This window comes from Phalaenopsis equestris, unplaced genomic scaffold (assembly GCF_001263595.1).
Source record: "Phalaenopsis equestris unplaced genomic scaffold, ASM126359v1 Scaffold000002, whole genome shotgun sequence".
Lineage (NCBI taxonomy): Eukaryota > Viridiplantae > Streptophyta > Magnoliopsida > Asparagales > Orchidaceae > Phalaenopsis > Phalaenopsis equestris.
The window spans coordinates 48430277-48452911 of record NW_018164444.1 but is presented as its reverse complement, the minus strand read 5'-3'; the positions used below and the strand labels follow the sequence as shown (position 1 = coordinate 48452911).

At 36.1% G+C, this 22635-nt stretch overlaps 2 protein-coding genes across 3 annotated transcripts in view; one reads left to right on the top strand and one right to left on the bottom strand.

The window, feature by feature from the left end:
- The first annotated feature begins 6548 nt into the window (after positions 1–6548).
- On the top strand, positions 6549–7826 carry LOC110035610. The gene is made up of 2 exons (XM_020739871.1): positions 6549–7200; positions 7269–7826. Exons 1-2 carry the CDS (start codon positions 6677–6679, stop codon positions 7507–7509), a joined length of 765 nt encoding a protein of 254 aa, XP_020595530.1. The 5' UTR covers positions 6549–6676; the 3' UTR covers positions 7510–7826.
- A 9995-nt stretch (positions 7827–17821) lies between these two features.
- Positions 17822–22635, bottom strand: part of LOC110028521 (retinol dehydrogenase 12-like) — a 16190-nt gene continuing 11376 nt past the window's right edge. The window contains exons 6-8 of one of the 2 annotated variants that reach the window (XM_020730426.1): positions 19046–19138; positions 18371–18443; positions 17822–18283 (exon numbers count right to left, since the gene is read on the bottom strand). In XM_020730426.1, the coding sequence (XP_020586085.1) occupies positions 18042–18283; positions 18371–18443; positions 19046–19138 (408 nt within the window). In that variant the 3' untranslated portion in view covers positions 17822–18041. The remainder of the gene's footprint in view (positions 18284–18370; positions 18444–19045; positions 19139–22635) is intronic. The other variant, XM_020730419.1, reaches the window with a different exon arrangement.

Sequence of the window (22635 nt, the reverse complement as noted above, 5' to 3'; positions counted from 1 at the left end):
ACAAGTAAAATTTGATATATTTATATCACTTTGGTCTCTTAGATCTATGCATGAAAATATGCATCACTTTTAAAATGACGATGAAAATGATATTTTTGATGTAATATTAAAGATTTGAGTGTGATGCAAGTAAATCTGAAATTTTGTGTTGTGGGCTCAGAAAATTCTCTACTGCGCCCTGTGAACTCTTTATTTTATTTTTAGAGAGAGAGAGAGAGAGAGGGTTGAATTTTCAGAGGAAAGATTAAATTATAGATAAGATACTACCCGGAGATTTTACCCTCATTTTGCAAGGATTTTTTGATCCGGGGTTTGATGTTTCTCATAAACATAAGCCCTTATGGTTAATTACCCCTACTGATAACTAGTGAACACTTTTGATTAAAACTAGTCATTAAGAATTGAATATTTAACATATGATAGCAACAAAGTTAGGATTTAAATTATAGAATTCATCACTTGAAGCTTAAAATGTATGGTAGGGAAATGAAGACAAAATCTGATCAAGATCCTATAGTTCTGTCATCCCTGGTTGTTGTGGTCTTTGATCTACTTAGTCAGAGGAGATAGTCGACCCAATCTAACAGAAACATTCTTATCAGCAACCATGAGTTATATCGTTCAAGAGATCCTTGTAGATCTGTGGTGATTGTTTGCCTTAGGGGATCAATTTAAGTCGATCTTAGCTAGCAAAAGGTTTCGTGTCAATCAATTGTACTCTTATGATTCACAACTCAAAAGATAGAAAACTATTGAGAAATATATGGGCTGCAACCGTGACCGTAATATAATGGTGTCATTTGGCGGTAACCACCCGGTCATAGGGCTTTGATCATAACCGCTACTTTGTGGTGTCATTCGACGACAGAACCACGCGGACAGTGGACTCGGGCTACGTTTTTGATGACATTAAACTGATTTGATTGTGAATATATAGATACATTTGATATGATATTTATTCTTTGTGAACTGAAGTCAATCAAAGGTTTGTCATCCTTGACAAACTATTACGGAGAGCGGATATATTTTGTTTTAGCTTTTAAGTGATTTGAATTTTGCTAGCATGTTTGTTGGTTATTTTGAAAAGTTTGATTTTAAAAGATTGATCACTCCAGTTGAAATCTTCAATTAACATGACCATAATAAGGGTTTTAAATGTTTTAAAACATTTATATTTGAAGGGGGGACAATTAGTTTTGTCAGTTTAGACTTTTAGAGTATAAGTCCTATCGACTTCTATCATTATATGTAGGAGGATAGAACTAGTGGGGTGGGACTTGCAACCCTATTTTATAGACAAGACAACCCGATTAGCTCACACAACATTCTTGAACCTTGGGTTTAAACGTTTAATATGTTGGTTTGAGCACATGCGAGCATTTAAATTTCACATATTTGAATATCTTTTTACAAGCTTTAAAGACTTGCATGAATTTTAAGTCATAAACTTAATATTGACTTTACAAAATATCTCAAGTGGAACCTTCGAAGTCTTAAGGATGGTCTCACATTTCACGGTATCACATTTGACTTAGTGAATAACCACGAGATTTTATAAAATTTAAAGTCATTTGCTGCTTATAATATTTCAAAAGTATTATGATTTTAGGCCTTCAAAAAAGCGCTGCCTTTTCTTTGCTAGCATATATATTGAGAATTCGATGACGGATTTCTTTTAAATCGAACCTTGCTCCTCGATTCAATGTATTTGAATTTCAAATTAAGCTCAGCCTTATTAATTTTGGTGCTTCAACTTTAAATTAAGCTAAGCCCTCCAAATGTATTAGGTTATCTTTGAAAGCACCAATACTTAATATTTGGATTAATTCAAATGATTCGAATTGAGAGTTTAGATTTAAAAATCTTAAATTTGGATTAATTGTAAACCTTAATGTCACCTCGCAAAAGAGCTCTTCGGGGTGGTGGGCAGCCGAGGACTTAAATACTGCTTTTCGGCCCTACACCTAGCCGACGTGGGACTACTTGTCCGTGACATTTTTCTCCACCCAATCATGTGACGCCCTAGTCACGGATCGACTCCATCGAGGGTCCCACTGGACCATGGATAGTACACACACCACACCTGACAGGCAGTAAAGGCAGTAATCTGCTCTGATACCACATGTCACCTCCCAAAAGAGCTCTTCAGGGTGGTGGGCAGTCGATGACTTAAATACTGCTTTTCGGCCCTACACCTAGCCGATGTGAGACTTTTTGTCCGTGAGATTAAACTCTTAATTTTGAAGGCTCAACTTTAGGTTTAATTTAACCATTGAGATTTAAATTTTAAAGTTCTCATTGACTTCTATTTTAAACTTTAGAATTTTAAGTTTGAAAAAAAAAATTTATCTTTAAAAGACCGAGAGCCTAAAAATTTTAAAGCTTTAGAATTTTGAATGCTTTTAAACTTAAATAGCCTAAATATATAAAAGTCTGGGCCCCCGATATTTTAAAACTCTGAGAGCCTAAAATTTTTAAAGCTCAAGTTTTTCAATCATTTTAAAAAACAAATCGGTTTAATTTTATGATATTTTATTAACTTGATCATTTTAAAATTTTAAATTGAAAGTCCAAATCATCCAAAAATACGTCAGCCTCCCAACATCAACTCCCGTTATGGGATACGGGAGAAAGCTGACCTTCTCAGCTATCTCAGAAGAATCGCTTTTCAGTGTCATATAACACTGTGGTTTGGGGCAAAATTATAATTTTCATCCGGTGGTCTCAAACGACACAAGTGGAAACAAAAATAATATTTAACCCGCAATATCAAAAGACGCAACAGGTCTTTTGTGTACCTACAGGACGGGATATATTGCAAACAGAGAGCCCCGATTTTAAAAAAAAATTAACTCTCCAGACGAGTTCACGTTTTTTCACACTTAACTGGTACTTCGCCCTAGATTGGAAGTTTTTTTTTTATTATTATAAATTTCACAAATTGCCTCTAAATTGCACCTGCAAGGAGTATTAGATTGTTAACAAAATTGCACCTCCAAGAAGTATTTTAAAATTTTCCCAAATTTTATGTGTACGCGTGTGTGTGTAAATATATGTAATAGGTGGTACTCGAATTGTAAGACACATTAGGAGTGGTTGATGGATTTTATAATGACCTCTGAATATTCCTTTTAATTAATATATATATATATATATATATATATATAATCTCTAACTAAAATGGCTGGTCCAAGAAATTAAAACCACATAAATTATAATATATCTCACTAGATTTAAAAACAGAACTCACTTAAAAGCACCCAAATCCATTGTTATCAGGGTGGATTTTAACGAGCTAATGTCAAGCCTAGTTAAGGTCTGCGCGAAATCAAATTAAATGAATTGTGTTTGAATCAAAATCGGCTTGTAGCTCCTTACGTTCAATTTCAAGTAATTTCTGCTCAAAATTGAATCGAGCTCGATTCTGCTTGAAATAAAAAACAAATTGGCTCAAACTTGAGTTATTCAGATCTGTTCCTGCTTGAACACAATTCAATCCAACAATATCAAAACAAGCTTGATCAAATCGAGTTATTTGGCTCCGTTCCAGCTCAATATTTGCCTGTAACTCCTTATATTTAATTTTATTTAGAATTACCTATAATTTTTATAAATAAAAAAACTTCGAACTATTCTCGAGCCAAATCAGGCCGATAAGTGCAAGACTCAAAATCAGCTCAAAAAGAATTCGATCCAAATTGACTCATAGCTCAACTTGATTCATTTCGATTCGAGCTTCTTTAAATTAATTTTCCTAACAATTAACAATCTCGGAGCAAAATTCACATTCCTATATTTATCATACCAGATCATCATGGAATACAGCAGGGCGATGGGCCTTAATACTCAGCAACAAATCCGCTCCAGGAAAGTTCATCCACCACACCAAAATTAGCCAATGCGCTGCCCATATAACAAACACCTCCAATACCGCACATCACAGCGCTGCAAAAGCTCCCCTCCATGAACCCCCCAGATTTTAGCCGGAAATTCGCCATAACATCCCCATTGATGAATCGTCCGATTTCGCGGCAATCGCCGAAGAGAGGAACTGCTTCATCCTCCCCATTCAGAAGCGCTCCGGCGGGAAGAATTTGCGGCACAATGCCGAGCGAGTCGATCGTGCCGGAGAAGACGATCTTGAAGAGGTTTCCGACGAACGCAGTCAATGTCGATGTTCCGCGAGCAGTCGTCCTGGAAAAACAAGAGGCGACGATGATGGATGTGATGAAATCGGAGACGAGGGTTTCGTCGGGAAGGGATGCTGCGGCGGCGAAGTTGGTCTGTAAGGAGTGCGTCGCGGCGAAGGAAGAAGGGCGGCGCGATGATTTCCACTTGTGCGTGCTTGATCCGGTGATTGTGGGTTTTCGTACCTCGGCGGGATTCGTCCAGCGGCCATTGAAGAAGCGTGTTGGAGCTTGAGGTTGGATATGAATTAGGTTCTGCTAGGGGTTCTGCATTGTTGATTTTGGTATCTGGTTTAATATGTATATATTGGCTGCAGATACACTAAAGAGGGAAATATTGCTTTGGATTGATATAGTTCTAGGATGAAATATTTTATGTACGTGCGGATTGGTGGTATTCATGTACTCTTGTGGTGGTATTCTGCACAATATCACGTGAATATCCCCAATCTGCATCTAATCATTTTCTCAAATTTAAAATATTATGAGTTTATAAAATAATATAACAAAGTCTTTCTATATATTTATTCTTTCTAATTATATGTTTAGGATAAATTGAGGGTGCTATTTTATTTTTCCAATGACAAAGAAATGTTGAGATTGGGATTGATGATTGGGAAGAGAGATAGGGTGAGAAGTGGGGCTCGGGTTATTTATGGTGGGGACATCGTCGCACCATAGGTCCGAAAAATGGGACACCCTGATAATACAGGGTGTGATGAAATGATTTAAACTGAAAGATTATAAACAAATAATAACAAAAATTAGCAAGAAAAGATAATTTTATTTTATAAAGAATAATTCAAATTATGCAATTGAAAAAAAGATTTACTGAAACAAACTACAAATTGAAATGACAATAAGTAAACAACAACCTAATCCCAAAAAGAGAAAATATAATAACGAAAACAAAAAAAAAAATAAAAATATCTAAAAGAAAATCTAAAGTTGGAATATTTGCTTTTATGGAGACTGTCATCTAAGTGATTGAATGAAACATGTCATGCAAAAAATATCATTGAGTGACAAATCAAATTTTATAAATAATTACTATTTTCAAATGTATAAAGGACAAAAAATAGGAGCATGTAATATGAATGATAAGAATAGACATTTTATTAAATACATAACAAAATTTGTGAAAAGAGTATCTAATAATTATGATCATAAATATTAGTGACATGAACCCATTCATTTTAATAAAAAAAATTTTATGTTAATGTGATTGCAGGAAAGGAATCAATGACATTAATAGTCTTGATAATGCTAATGGCCTTGATTCTAGTCTTAGGCTTCTTGTATAAATATCAGTCTTCTTTGTACAATTAGAAATCAAGAAATATAAATTCTATTTTTCATTATTAATTTATATGCCACAATCTCGGTTGTGTTTGTCCATACGACTTGTTAACACTTTAAAACTATCGAATAATATATTGCGGGCTCCAAAAAATTGAAATACCTCGACCAACCTCCAAAATTGATTGATAATAAATGGGAATGTGGGCGAGGGAGTAACCTGAGTTTCCACGTTTAATTTTAAGAAAGTAGATGGGACAACACCTAAGAAACTTCCAAGAGAGTTTGCTCTCATTGTATGGGGATTTTAGGACATGAGATTTGAAGTTTTTATACGCGAAGTCCCTATGATTAATTACCGATCCCAAAATCGAGAGAGCACTTTTGATTAATGATAGTCATTCAACTCTAAGTATCTAAACTTAAAGAGTATAGTGACAGCAAAGTCTGAATTTGAAATTATTAAATTATCACCATTAACATAGAGCTGTTGGGAAATGATGACAAAACTAAAATATTTTCTCTTCAATAATAAACAAGTCCGCCTGTCTTTGGCTCCAATTCAAAGGACTACAAATAAGTTTTAGAATTAAATTTATTCAAATAATATAATCTACTTTTAAAATTATATATAATTTATAAAAATGATTTTTCCTTTCAAATTAAGTTTTTTAAAAAATATTTATATTTATATTATTATTATTATTATTATTATTATTATATATAATGCTTACATGTCATGACGTGGTTCCATACAGGCCATCAAATCGTGCCACGTAGCACGATTTGGTCTGTTGTTTTCTTTTTTTTAATTTTATTTGGAACCATAAAGGCGATCAAATCCTGCTACTTAGCACGATTTGTTCGTTAAATTAAATTTAAAAAATATCTATTTTAAAAATTATGCCTATATTTAAAATTTTATCGGAGACAATTAAAATTAAAAATATATAACATTTAATTTTTAAAATAAAATAAAAGTTATTTACTATTAATATACTTATTTAAAATAAAATATATTTAAATAGCGCACCAGAGCAAGCGTCTTGCTGCGCACGAAATCCCACCGCCTCCAGAAACTTACCTTATTTACCAAATCTACCCCCACGACGTGCGATACCAGAAGAAACCGCCACCCTTAAAACCCCACTAAACTTCACTCCCGCAATCCGCCCAACCCTTCGCATCAGATGGACTCCGCTTCATTCCCTCTCATCTTCTTCGACGGCGGCCTAGAGTTCGACGCCGGCGACATCCTCGTCCACCCATCTCTACAATTCAATGTCTTCATCTCCCTCATAAGCCAGAAGGTCGGGATCTCCCCGCACCGGATCTCCACCTATCTGGTACGTCGGAAGATGATCACCGCCTCGCCGGAGCTCCGTCGTAAGTTGCCAATACACGAATCGTCCGATTTCGCATCGATTGCCGAGCAGAAAGACTGCCACATCCTTGCCATTACGAAGGGGTCCCGGAAGGCGAGAGTGCGGCGCCGCGGCGAGCGAGGCAAGGCTGCGGCGGCGAAAGCGGAGATAATCGTGCCGGAGAAGACGATCTTGAAGAGATCTTCGGCCATTGATGTTCCCGGACCGGTGGGGCAGCGGTTTTGGAATTACGAGAGGCAGCTACGGTATATGCAGAGGAAAATGTATCTGATGTTGACGGGGATGGCTTGCGCGTCGCTGGCAGCGGAAGTGGCGGCTATGGATCCGGCGGCGGCTTCATCGGGATTGGCGGCGGGAGAGGATCCGGCAGCTTCATCGGAATTGGCGGCGGGAGAGCAGCTTCATCGGAATGGGCGGCGGGAGAGGATCCGGCAGCTTCATCGGAATTGGCGGCTATGGAGGCGAGTACGTGGGAGATGATCACTGCGGCGGCGGAGAAGTTGGTGGAGCTGGTGATTTGTGAGGGGTGCCTGGCGGCGGCGCGTGGACGGTCGGATGATTTCCACTTCTGCGTGTACGATAAGGTGACGGTGGGATTCCGTTCTACGGTGGGGCCCATTCAGAGGCCGTCGCACTAGTACGTTGGTCTGGTTTCTTACATATGTAATTATTATCACTAGTAGTATAGTTAGGATGTTGTTTAGGGCACTTGTCTTATGTTGCACTTGGGGTATAAACTAGGGGAGAGAGCGAGGGAATGACACGTGGAGGTTAATGTGGGGTTTTTAGTATTGGTCTGGATTAGCTTGAGTTAGTTTTTTTTAGCTGTGTCTGGGAAGCTGCATCCTTGCGATGGTAGTTTCTCTCAAAAGTTGTATAGTTTATTGTTGGAAGATTGGAACACGTAATGACTAATTATGTAATTAATGATTTTAATTGTTCTGTGAGCTTGATGTTTGGGAAATAATTTCATTAATTTTATCACTTTCTTTGGATTTAGGTTAACTTTGATGCAATTTATTTTAACTCTCTATTCTATAATGCATATTGGCATGGGAAAAATATACAAGGTATATCTAAGCCTTTTCTTTATTATAATCATGATGCATCTTAAATTTGATTTGGTTAAACTTGTTTTTGGTATAAATTGAATAATTTTTTTAGATATTGTATATGTGAATATGGTTTCCTTAAAAAACGGGAAAGTATAAATACAAAAAGGGTTTCTAGATTTAATGGACTGAGCTTACAGGTCAGGTGTTAATCAGGACTCGATTGTATTTGCTAGTCGTACTTTTGGTATCTCACGAGTCCATGAGTACCTCCGAAGCATATCAACATTTTTGTGAGTTCCTGTGAATGGGGTCGTTAAGCTTGCTTCAAGCGAGCTCACTCACATTTCCCAAGTTTTTGTTTTAAGCTTGCGTTGAATGGTTGAACCTCTCCACCAAACACGTTGAAAAATACGTAGCTACGCCATCAAACTCAACGGACAAGTTTTCGAGGTAGAAGAAAGAGAACACCATGCAGTCGACATACATTCTTATTTATTAATAGCATGACAATTCACATCAGAGGACTTGTCAACATACGACCTACAACCTGGTTTTTTAATTCACTCTTTAGACAATTACACGAGTGCATAGGCTCTATGACATAAATATATATATAAGAAAAAAAATGGAAGAGGGGTCATATCTTCGACCCTCAAAAAACTCTTACTATCGCTCTAAAAGAATTCTGTAATTTCTTTCCACTAAAGGATTTAACATCCTGAAAGGTGTCTCCAGGATTCTATTATGACAAATTATACATATGATCCCACGTCCCTAAAGGATTCAACATCCTAATAAGTGTGGTGAGCATTGAACTCGTTCAAAAAAATCCAATAGGGAGATCTTTCATTTCAAGGAAGGGCGAAGAACAAAGATGAATTGCACCAGAGAATTTATGACGCAACCAATAAATGAACTCAGAGTGAAAATGAATAAGAGCATGGAAGAATTAAGGCAAGAAGTGTTAAACCGTTCGGAAAGAGAAATTGGATCATCGAACAGACCAGAAAACAAAGAGACTGATACAAAGAGAGGAGGCACTTCGAGTTAGAGCGAGAGCAACCCTAGCTCCAACATCAGAAGAAGAAGAGGAAGATAATGATAATGTGTTGTATATTCACAAAGAGGTGACGTTGGAGTCCACAGAATATGAGGAAAGAGGAAGAGTGAAGAATAAGAATGAGAAGATTGCTAGAGAGGCATTCTCCTGAGAATTTACTAAAGCAAAATCCTCTATGAGGTTCAAAATCCCTTCCCTAGACTCCTATAAAGCAAGAACTGATCTTATTGATTATGTAACCTCTTTTAAATTAGCAGTCTGTCAGCTACAAGTAAATCCACCTTTAAGTGTCATTTATTCCTCACAATGCTCAAGAAGTTGGCTTTGTGTTGGTTCAATAACTTTCTTGCAAGGTGTTTTCTCTCTTTAGGCAAATTTAAACAAATGTTCATAATCTAATTTTCAACACTCAAAGTCGTAAAAAAGCTCTCAAGCTTTGCTAATGATCTGACAAGCTCCATTTGAAAGCATATGGAGCTTCGTTATTAGATTCCAGAGTGTGATGCTTAATATAAAAAATTTTGAGCCATCCATCGCTCGTACACCTCTCACACAGGGTCGACGCGAAGGCCCATTCTGATATGTGCTTGACTTACAAAAGCTAAAAAACTTTAGCTACACTCTTGGAGTTAACCAATGACTATATCTCGATGGAAGAATATAATTCTTTATTGAACCCCTCTAATATAAAAAACGAGAAGAAATTCCATAAAAGAAATTCTCATAAACATCTGGGACTCAACCCCAATTCGCAGAAGCAAACAACGAGTGTCCTCAGAAGAAGTTCTCGACAACAACAACAACCGAAGCTGTCCAATCAAAGGCTTATTGTGAAAGATCTAGAGAGGAGGCAGGTTACATCTCCACCGTCAACTTTAGAAATCACTCTTTTGTGAGTATCGATGGCTTAGATCGTAAAGGCTGTCCAGAATAAAGAATTCTTTAAGAGGCCTCCATTGATGATAGTCTAGAGATTATAATGCAATTTCAATCAATGTTGTGTCTATCATCTTGGGCATAATACTGAGGAATTTTTTCATATCTGAAACATGTTCGAAGAATTAATCCGAGTAGGAAAAGTGAAAGAATTTGTTGCACCAGAAGCCCATACTCAAATGCAAGGAAAGGCATCCGTCAAAGTTGTTTCTAACAGACCATTTACCACCACAATTGTGCATATCTGCGGCGTTGTACCCGCCAACTTTGACGTGGACGAACCTTAGCTACAAAATTTTTGAGTTTGAAGCAAATAAAATCAGGAGACCGTCAGCTTGATTAGAGCTACCACTTAGGTTCGTCCGCGGATCAGGTTCACGGAGTTGACTTACTCGAGGGTGTGAACCCTTTTAACGACCCTATTATTACTACAAAAATTGGAAATCATCAAATTAAAACTATTTTAGCAAATATGGGAAGTTTCGTCAGCATCCTTTTCGAGAAAATATTCCAAAAGATGAATATGACAACCCTCAACTCACTCCAACTTTGGGGCCTCATTATGAGTTCTCACAAGAGAGAAAGGAGACCTGCAGAGTCATCTTTTTGCTAGTAACTTGGGGAGAGGTAGATAAGAAATACACGTCCATGACATATTTCATAATGGTGGATGCCCTGACTACAACACCATCTGCAGTAGACCAGTGCTCAATGTATTTAATGTGATAACTTAGGCCTCTAGAAGACGCCGCAATGGCAGTACCTTCTAGTTAGGCCGCAACAGTGTCATGGTTTGACCCGTTTCCACTGCATGTAACCGAACCTAGAGGCCTAGGTTATCTATACAATGTAGTGTGTTACCACATCTACCTGTATAGGTGCCCAGCTAGCTCCAAAACCTTCACATGATAGAATCAACTATCGACGGGTTCCCTTTCTTTTATTAGGAAGGTGCTTCACCTAAAGAAGAAGTCGGGACTACTTTTCACTGCGCTTTCTTTCAAGCAGTGTTCAGTAGCCTTGCAACGGGCTTACACCGGTAAGGTGAGGGCTTCAAGGATGGAGACAGCAAGAGTTACCGGAGTGCCATGCATTTGACCATGAACCTTCACGTTCCTAGCTCTCCAACAATGGTGAACTGCATAACAAAACATACGGGCAGAGGGGATGTCAGCGGTGCAAACCTGAGTAAGCCCACGGAGGGCATCCGTAACGCTAGCAAATGTTGGCAAAGAGAACCCCCAATTGGCAAGGCTTTGTGCCACCGACTTCAACAACAAACAACTGGACACAATGTGGGATCAGTTCTTAATCTCCTGACAACCCCAAGGGCAAAGGGCTGCCTCTGTTAGGCCGCATTTTAGGAGCCAAGCTTTTGTTGGAATGACATTCTGTACCACTCGCCACCAAAAGTTGGAGATTTTCGAGAAGAGTGACATAAAAAAAGCAAGGCCATTTGGCAAGAGGCCTGTCTTAAGCTCGATATGTACCTACGAGCAATTTTGAACGTGTACAAGAACCCACTTAAGCTCGATATGTATAAAGAAATCAGTTTGGAAACCATCGAGGTCACTAAGCAAGTGTTTATTTGTGAAGGCGAATGTTCCCAACATTTCAAATCATCTCCAATTTAACTTGCAGGCATAAAGAGTACTCGACTTCAATCTTGAGAAGTCATCATAATGTATTCGCATGGACTGCATATGTGATTGATGCCTAGAGTCGATATTGATATTGCTTGCCGCCAACATCAGACCTATCAAACAAAAGATATGAGCAGTGGCCACTACCTTGGTTGAAGCTATCTGATAAGAGGTCCAGAAGCTCCTGGAAGCCGACTTCATCCGAAAATTCAATATCTGAACCGACTGGCAAATGTGGTGATAGTTCATAAAGCAAACAAGTGGAGAATGTGCATGAACTTTGCCAACATGTTACCTGCGAGCAATTTGGAACGTGTACAAGAACCCACTTAAGCTCGATATGTATAAAAAAATCAGTTTGGAAACCATCGAGGTCACTAAGCAAGTGTTTATTTGTGAAAGCGAATGTTCCCAACATTTCAAATCATCTCCAATTTAGCTTGCAGCCATAAAGAGTACTCGACTTCAATCTTGAGAAATCATCATAATGTATTCGCATGGACTGCATATGTGATTGATGCCTAGAGTCGATATTGATATTGCTTGCCGCCAACATCGGACCTATCAAACAAAAGATGTGAGCAGTGGCCACTACCTTGGTTGAAGCTATCTGATAAGAGGTCCAGAAGCTCCTGGAAGCCGACTTCATCCGAAAATTCAATATCCGAACCGATTGGCAAATGTGGTGATAGTTCATAAAGCAAACAAGTGTAGAATGTGCATGAACTTTGCCAACTTGAATCTGACTTGCCCTAAGGACAACCATCCCTACCTCGAATCGACACTTCAGTACATTCAACAATACAAAACTCAATTATGAGCTTTCTATATACCTTCATAGGATATCATCAAATAAAAATGTATCATTCATCTGCTAAAAAAACCAGTTTTATCATTATAAAGAGAGTCTTTTGCAATAATGTAATGCCTTTTGGCTTGAAAAACGCTATAGTGACTTATCAATGACTCATGAATATTATTTTTCAAAATAAAAAAGGCAAAAAATATTGAAGTGTATATCTATGTTGTTCTCATAAAAAGTAATTCCAAGAGCATATAGCATAACTAAAAGAAACTTTTTACATTTTGAGACGGCTCAAACTAAAGCTTAATCTTCTCAAGTGTATTTTAGAGTAACATCAAAAAAATTTCTAAGATACTTATTCACGTCTGAAGGAATCAAGGCGAATTTTGAAAAAGATCAAGCTATCTTAGATATTTCTCCATTAAGGCATTTTAAGGAATTGCACACTAACTGGTCACATCACAGGACTAAACATGTTCCTTTCAAAATCATGAAGAAGTCCATGCTTGGACAGAAGAATGCAACCTAACGTTTAAACAATTGAAGAAACTATTGGCCTCACCTTCTCTATTGCAAGTTCAATACCAGCAAAAGAGAAGTTCATATACCTTGGAGTAAAAAGGAAGCAGTAAGTTTAGTTTTGTTCTGTAAGGAGGATAAAAAAATAAATTCTAATTTATTATGCGAATAAATTTTTACAGGGAGCAGAATCGAGATACATAATTATAGAGAAACTCGCATTAGCTCTTATCGTTTCAGTTAGGAAACTGTGTCATTACTTTCAGGCACACATTGTGAATTTGATCACAGATCATTAGCTCAAATCGATGTTATCATGGCCTGACCATTCTGGAAGGTTTACTAAAATACTAGTAGAACTGAGCGAGTTCAATATTTCTTTTATTCCTAAGACAGCGATCAAGAATCAGGTGGTCGATTTCCTAACAAATTTCTTATTAAGAGCTAGTCCAAAATGAAACATGCATCACAGATAAGCTTGTACACTTTGTGTTGACTGAGCCTTGAGAAACCTAGAAAAGGGTAGGTATGGTTTCATTCAATTGTGCTAGGTTTCGCAGGCATGAATAATCAAGATGGATACAAAGTGCTAATTATCATAATGTATTTTTCATTAGCAATTGATTGAAATACCTTCTTGTTAAATAAAACTCACCGTTGTTAATTAATCAAAAGAATGGAGTATTTGAGATACGAGATCATATCCATTGAAAATATTTATTAAAGATTAAAGCCAAATCAGAAAACTTGAATATTTCTGAATCGAGCACATTTCGAGAGAAAACAAACCAGTTCGCCCACCTTCTCTCTAAGGGTGAATAGGAGAAATCCAAATAACACATGACTCTAAATCGACCTACTATCGAGGAACTTATATTATTAAACACCGAGCTATTGTCTACTACAAATTGGATTAACTCTATCAAAACATACATAACCATGAGTCTAATTTCATCAAGAGTAACAAATCCTCGAACGTTCAGGACTACACGACCCAATACTTCATTATCGACAATAAACTGATCACAAATTCAGTAAGTATTTTTTTCATTAAGATGCATCAAGGAAGATGAAACGGTAGCAATACTCCAACAAATTCACATAGGAGAAGGCAAAAACCATTCAGAGAAAAAAAATCTTGAGAACTACAACCAACAATAGAGATATTATTGGTCTGCCATAAGAAAAGACTCGAAGATGTTCGCATAAAATGAAAAGTACCAAAGGTTTTCTTCCAAGTGATTACAAAATTCTCGTAAGCTTCAATTAATCACAAGTCCCTCGCTTTTTGTCGGGTAGGGGATGGATTGATACGACTCAAATATTTGATATATTTCATTGCAAATTTTGTGATTTATTTCATTATTATTATGATAATACGGTTGTGAAAGATATTTTTATTGGATTTTGCAGTCTACATAGAAGATTACAATTTAGGAAGCAAAATGAATGACATGAATGGAAAATGCCAAAATGTAGAAAATATGGCATAATTACGCCACTGAGTGGCACAATTATGTCATAGAGTGGCACAGTTACACAATAGATTAGAGAGGGTGGAGTAATTATGCCCTCTATGGTGTAATTACACTGCCCTGTGGCATAACCATGCCATTTTTGGCGTAGCTATACTGGGGTCTTGAAAGATTCAATTTGGAAAGATTTTAACAGTGATTTTGCCACGAAATATATGAGATGTTATGAGATGATTAAGGGACTCTTGGACATTGTGAAAGTTTTATGAAGGAAAATAGACCATCAGTACGAAAGCTGGATATCAGAATTGTGAAGTGTGTTTTCGTGGATTAGTTTGCTATCCAGAAGAGGTATGTTTGTTGGAGCTCAATTAAGAACAAACTGTTTGTTAGTATGGATGTGTCCTTTAGAGAATTTGAGTCATACAACATCTTGGAGGGGATCTCACCCTTTGGTGACTCGCCAGATAGTAGAGGTATGAGGCAAGAGGTGGTGGGTAGTGATTTTGAGAGATTGATACATGTGAGAGCGATGTCTTGTTCTTTGATGAGGGATGAATCAACTGAGAAGCCTAAAAAAGAGATTGAACCAGAAGGTGGTGGGATTTAGGCTGAATGGGAGTTGAGGATGTATACAAGGATGATGAAGCAGAATGAGAGAACAGTTCCTGCAGTGTCACTCGTGCCAGCAAGTCGTTTGTCACGACTACCCCGACTTTTGAGACACCTAATCCATCCATCTCAAACTCAGAATACATAGGTGATATGATTCTTATTCTTTCTACTTCCCACCTCATGACTTTAGAGAGGATCTCTCGCAACAATGCAAAACATTCTCCTAACCGTTTTGAGTGGGAATATGGCATTGCCTAGTTTGTTTCATACACTAACATATCATATGTGCATAAAACATTCATTGCATCTTTGGATAATGTCTTTATACTCAAGTGCTGGCAAATAGCTAAAGAGGTGAAGGCGGCTATGCATGAAGAGCATAGTGCTCTTGATAAAAACAAAACATGGGAGATAGTACCACTATTAGCGGGAAAAAAAAAAACATTTGGTTGCAAGTAGATCATCACAATAAGATAAAGTAGAGTGTTACAAGGCATGATTAGTGGTGAAATGGTACAGTCAAATGTATGACATTGATTATGACGAGACTGTTACACCAGTAACAAAGAAAAACACAGTGAGGACACTGGTTTCTCTGGTAGTGAATGGTCGGTGGAGGTTACACCAACTCGATTTGAAGGAAGTATTTCTTCATGGTGAGTTACTGAGGAGGTGTATATAGAGATACCACCAATATTTGGTATTGGACAAATAGTGGGCAAGGTGTTCATGTTCAGAAAGTCACTTTATAGCTTGAAGAAGTCTCATCGAGTCTGGTTTGATGATTTTAGAAAAATTATGGTGGGCATAGAATATCAGCAGATTAATGTCGACTATAACTGTTCTTTCGTCAATAGAGGTCACACCACTTGTTTGTTGTGTATGTTGATGACATGATTATCACTAGTGATTATGAGGTAAAGATTGCTCAACTAAAGATAAAATTGGGCAAAGAATTTGAGGTAAAGGACCTTAGATAGCTCAAATACTTCCTTGGGATTGAGGTGACTCGTGCACCAGAAGAGATGGTCTTATCTCTAAGGAAGTATGTGTTGAATCTCCTCATAGAAATAGATATTCTGGGATACAAGCCTGAAGTCTCTCCAATTGATCAGAAGAGCAAGTTAAGTGAGAGATATGAGAGCTAGTTAATTGTGAGAGATACCAAAGATTGGTGGGCCGTCTGATCTATCTGAGTCACACTCATCTCTACATTTCATTTGCAGTGAGCATGGTGAAACGCTACATGCATGATCTAAGAAAGAGTCATATGGTCATGGCGTATCAAGTTCTAATATATGTGAAGAGTGCTCCAGGAAAGAGTTTGATCTTCAGGAAGGATGAACATATAGGCATTCAGGGTTTTTGCAACTCTGACTGGGCGAGTTGTGCTGATGATAGAAGGTCCACATCAAGATATTACATATTTGCAGGGGACAACTTGGTCTCGGGTGAGCAAGAAACAATCAATAGTAACAAGGTCAACAACAGAGACAGAGTACAAAGTTATGGCCTTAAAAGTTGTCGAGATAATGTGACTGAAAACCTTGTTGGTAAAGTTCAAGGTGGACCAAAGAGCTCAAATGAAATTATGGTCCAACAATCAACATGGCCAACAACCTGGTGCACCACGATAGAGCCAAAAATGTAGAGATTGATAGGTTCTTCATCAAAAAAATTTGAATAACGAAATACTGGAGCTAGGTCATGTAGCCACTGGAGAGCAAGTGGCTAAGTGCCTCATCAAAGAACTTAGCTCATTAGCTTGTCAAGATTATGTGACAAGATGGGCTTGTGAATATATTTTGTACGTCTTTAAGGAGAGTGTTGAGATTTGTCTCCATTCGAGGTTCCTATTGGTAAATAGTAAATCTAGAAAATGTCTGGGTTTTTTTTTATAGTTGTAATGCTCTATAAGAGCCCAAGTCATTAATGAATATAAAAAATAATAAACTTTTTCAAAAGCCATCCTAGTTAAAACAGCAAATAGATCTATCATGAAGTGATAACGTTAACCTTCAGAGGAAAGAAATAATCTGCAATAGAAAACAGACGAGTTCCAACTAGAATATTGAATTAATTCTTAATCCTCAATCCACAAGCTCAAGTTTTTAGCCTGGTTACCGAATTTTAAGGAGCTATCAGTTAACGAGGCCTTTATTTGAATCATGGTTAACGCGTATGGCTTCTATCATAATAAAATGGGGGCATTTACATGCATACCAAGCAAACCTACCGCCTAAACTGTTTTTTACATTTGTACCACCCAAATCTTTCATATCACATCAAATGTACCACCATTTTAACTTTTAACAAGTAAAATACAACTTTTCATTCATAGGTAAAGTGGCATGAATGTAAAATTAAAGTTTAGATATTAGATATATCAAAACATAGGATTTGAATAATATGTATGTAAATCTTCCTAATAAAAAAACAAGCTTATGCTGTGAATTTTCCAGCCAAAAACTGTTGTGTTAGTTTCCATTGCAAGCACAAATGGGTTTGTAAGGTGCCATGTAAAGGTTATGGTCAACTATAAGGCATAAACAAAAAAATAAACCTTAAGCTTTAAATTTGACACTTTACCGATGGAGCAGATATATCAAATATAATCGGTGCATTAATCTTATAAAAGCAATAGGAGCATGCTTTCTCATCAGTTGCATCATGTAGATTATTTTTTTCAATGAAATCAAATATCTCTAGCTTCATTAAATGAAAAAAAATAAAGAAAAATAAGATTAACCGTATCAAATATAGTCGCCGTATTAATCTTGTAAAAGCAATAGGAGCATGTCTTCTCTTTAGAAGCATCATGCAGATTATTTTTTTCAATGAAATCAAATATCTCTAGCTTCATTAAATGAAAAAGAAATAAGAAAAATAAGATTAACCGTAAGAAGTACACGAGATCCTCCTGATTCTAATTTTGTGAATATTAAATACAAAAGGAGACTTACCTCAGCATATAATTTAAGGGCCTTCTCATACTGATTGTTGACAACATATAATTCAGAACATGCCTGCAATACTATGGTTTAGTTGCACAACTATTATAATTAGTCGTCCAGATTTTTTCCTTCGATGAGCTTCTCCAACGCATCAGAGGGGAGGCCGATCATTTCAAGAGACTTCTCCCACACTGCCTGGGAGGTTTCGAGATTGTGAGCTTCTTCTGAAGCATTTGCTGGCCGACAATCATGCGAGATGTAGGGGCAAACAAGCCACTCATCATCTTTCAGCATTGCGCAATAATCAGAAATCTGAGGATCAGTTGTGGCAAAAAGGGTGCTTCTTGAACCTGCATTTTTCAAAAAAAACTTCATTGGTTTTGTCGTTAAAGATGAGGCTATGAGCTCACAGGATGAGGGAATATGAAAAAACTGACCTTCCTGGGCATTAAAAATGAAATAGGGAATCAAATGATATCCTGCAACCAAAACTTTAGGAAGATCCCTCGCCTACGTTTAGAGATACATGAATTAGCTAGTACAGCTAATATAAAAAAAGAAGTGTGGCCAAGTGAAAAGAAAAAAAGGCTGAATGATAAATAAAAGGATTCTCTAAATTGATCCTTCAAAGTGAATGGGGTAAATTTCTGGATGTAATACACTCCTTCGGGCATAGTTCTCCACACCACATGAAACACACTTAATACATACATGTATATATATATACATACAATATATATATATATATATACATATATATATGTGTGTGTGTGTGTGTGTGTGTATTATTTTTTATATAAAAAATTTATGCAGATGAGTTAAGAGAATAGGCTTCTCATCAGCGTCCCCTTTAGACACAAGCATCAAAATAATATCATTTTAAATGCAAATTTAACTGGAAGTAGAGCATTACTCAATATAATGAGAATAATGGGGTTAAAACTTTTTCTTAGAAGTTGTTTATTCATTTACTCTCTAGACTGGCATTCAAATAAGTTTTCCCCAGAAGTGCCGAGCATCCTAGAGCCACAAATCATATTGGAAAAGCACTAGAACATACATCTATAGTACAGTACAGGTTTAATAGAATAAAAGTTAGCGGGAGGACTTACAACATTAGTGTGGACTATTCCTGGAGAAACACAGATAACATTAATACCAGCTTCAGCCGGTAATCTCTTTTGAAGTATGCTGCTAAACTTTATCTGTCATCCAAAAATTCATTCTCACTTCAAATTTAAAAAATATTAATAAGTATTGAAAAAAAATTTAGCATTCGTCAACTTTCAAACTCTAACTACAAATTAATTTATGTGAACCACATGGTGTACCTTCAATACATATGCCAATAAATCAGTATGCGGCCTGACTTTAAGAGATTGCTCAAGTACATAAATGAAAAATAAATTGGTTTTCAAACACAAAGTAATTGGGATTTTTTATTTATTTTCTCAAACATAAAAAAATTCAAGCCTTCTAGTTTTTACCCACATGGTGATCCGCATAAGGGGAAACAACTTTGTTAAAGGCACGGAAGAGAAGAGAATTAATTAGTTAACAATTAACACTATTATCTTATTGATGTGATACACATAAATTTTTAGTAAGGAAATAAGCAAAATAGCATGTTTAACACAATGTTGGGTACTAAGACGGCTTCAACGAAAAGGTTAATGTTGAATAAATCAAAATGCTAGAATCAATTTAAGATTCAATTAAAACGATTCACTGAGAGAGAAATGTTATAACTAAAATAGATTGAAATACTACAGGTTCCTATGGAGTAACAAATTGGCTGGTCAAAGAATATTTCAACAGAACAATAAGGTCAAGGTTTTTTAATGAAGACAAAAGGAAAAACCCTTTTCTTCTGATTTTATTTTCTTTAGATGGGGAGGGGTAATGTAAAATGTCTTAAGAGTTTAGAGTCTCACTAATGCGACTCTAAGAAAGATGCATAAAAGTCCAAATTTGCAGCACATTAACTCTCAAGGAAAGTTTTGTTTCTCTGTTGCAAAACAAGAACACTTTAACTTGCCCCAAACAATGATTTAAATGTAATAAAAATCTGAAATATGCAACAAAATTGAAAATTGAATGAAGCAATGCAATAATTATGATTAATACTGCAAAAGGAAAACCATACTATAACACACTTGACCAAATTCCAACAATGCAAATAAACCAAAAGCTCAAAAAATAAAAAGGAAAAAAGAAAAAAGAAAAACCATCAAAGTATTAATCCAGGTTCATGAAAGTTTAATGAGAAAGCTTCCTCCGAAAGTAATCATCAAGACTTACAATGCACACAAGAACTAATCCAGCTAGTACAAAAATGTATGGCAGAAAATTGAAATTTTTATTAAGCCAGTTCTGAGATTTACATGCCTAGAGACAAAATCTATTAGCAAAACTAGACCGCAATCAAGACAGTTTCAAACCAAACTAAGAATCATGCTTAAGAAACAGAAAAAAAAGGTTTCCAATCCACCTAAGTCCAAAACAGTAATTTATCGATTTTTGTTATAGTACAATATATGTGAAATAAGATAAAAGATTCAGCGTGTGTTAGAGTGCATTTAGAATGAAAACAATCTGTAGTTGAACTCTATGGTAATGGGAAAGACAGATAAAAGTACACAATAGGGTGCATACCTTTGCAACATAGCAAAATTAGAAAGAAACTAAAGCAGCCAAAGTCCAGGTACAGTGAAATGTCAAGTCCCAATAACAATAAGAAATAAAGCACTAGCCAAATGCACAATCAGACCAAATCAGTGTCAATAGGGCAAAGGGCAATCAAACTTCAGAACTCCAAAAAAAAAAACTTAAATCATCAAGATACTAAAAGTAAAAAAACCTAAATAAAAATTTGCACGCATACAGTGATGAGTATGGACTTCAGATATGCAAAATTCTGCCCACATTGAAAAAATTTGATTAATAAATAAAGTATTTGATAATTGTCGTGCAAATCTAGGCATAACTGTGTTTCCAGAAAAATAATTCATGAAATCACAAGTCTATCACATCAATGCATAAAAACGTATGGAATTATAAGTAAACAGTTAATTCTTAATGTATTCCATATAAAACATAATTACTTCATCCTAAATACTTTCATCGGTTTCATGAGCTTCACACACCCAATTTAAGATTATATTTTGGAATCAGAACTCTAATTTCAACAGATAGAAATAATTTTAAAGGTTAAATTAAACACTATGTAGGATATATTGGTTATTTTATAGAGCCTTATATCTACAGCTAGAGATTACAAACAATTGAAGGATTTTCAGGATAAAAGAACAAACAAGCAAGCAGATTATATACTAAATGGCCAACGGATACAAAAATTACCGACAATAATGGTTGCTTTTGAAACACTTGTTGTTAGGTAGCACAACTATCACTTGCTCCAACACACATCCAAACAAAATGAAAAATATCTAATAAAAGACATCAACCTATGGAGGGGAATCCATCAATAAGAAGATGAACGTAGAAGAAAACAAGAAAAAAATGGACGATCATTTGGTAGAGGTAAGGTTGGAGCTAACATAGAACAATTAAAGCTATCATAATAGGCAATTAGTTAAGCATCTAAAAACAAATTTCACAATTTATGATCATTCTGATACGTAAAAAAATTAAATTTGTTCATTTTAACGTCCTTGCATGTTTTAGTATGGTGGAATTCAAATTCTAAAAGCTATGGTTAGAATTTAAAAGATTAATGCATGTTCAATTATATCCTAATAGACATGAAAAAAACTACATAAGGTGGCAACGTTTGAAGCAGGATAATGACAAATTGCGTAAAAATACCAAATCGAATTTAGAAATTAGAAAGTTGCTTTTGAAGTTCTATTGCATGGGAAGTCTTATGTTGATGAAATATAAAAGCATTCACACAGTCGCAAATTTTCCCAATTGCTAAAATTCTTAATGCTAGCACAAAATCCATACAATTTGAGTAAGAAAAGGAGTATACTTTCCCCAAAACAAAAAACTCAACTTGCAATTATTAAGGAAAATATTGAAGGTTCAACTGTAAAGGAGCAAAACACCAACAAACCACTATGCCAACACTGCAACAAGTCAAAGCACAAGCTCAAAGATTACAACAATAACAACAATAACAACAACAACAAGACTTTATCCCACTAAGTGGAGTCGGCTATATAATCCTTTTTATCCATTCTGTCCTATTGAGTGTCATATTTTCATTTAATTTTAATAAGTCGAATTTAAGACATCTACTCTCCTAACTGGATCTTCAGAAGGTCGACATTTAATGTGACCAAACTGTCTAAGAAGACTCTTTCTAATCTTGTCCACCATTGTAGCTAGCACAATTCTATCATTGTGTGTCCTATTTATCCATAGTGTCCAATTGAGTGTCATATTTTCATTTAATTTTAATAAATTAAGACCAGTTTTAATACACCATGTCCGACTTTATTTATGTCTACCTCTACCTCCTTCAACATAAGTCGAATTTAAGACATCTAAGTCGAATTTAAGACATCTACTCTCCTAACTGGATCTTTAGAAGGTCGACATTCAATGTGACCAAACTGTCTAAGAAGACTTTGTTGACCTCATTTTTGTGAGGTCTTTTCTTCTCCTCCTTAGAGCCTAGGTTCTAGCTCTAGAAATTCCTATGGACCATCTTAGAAAACTAGAATTGAGACTCACC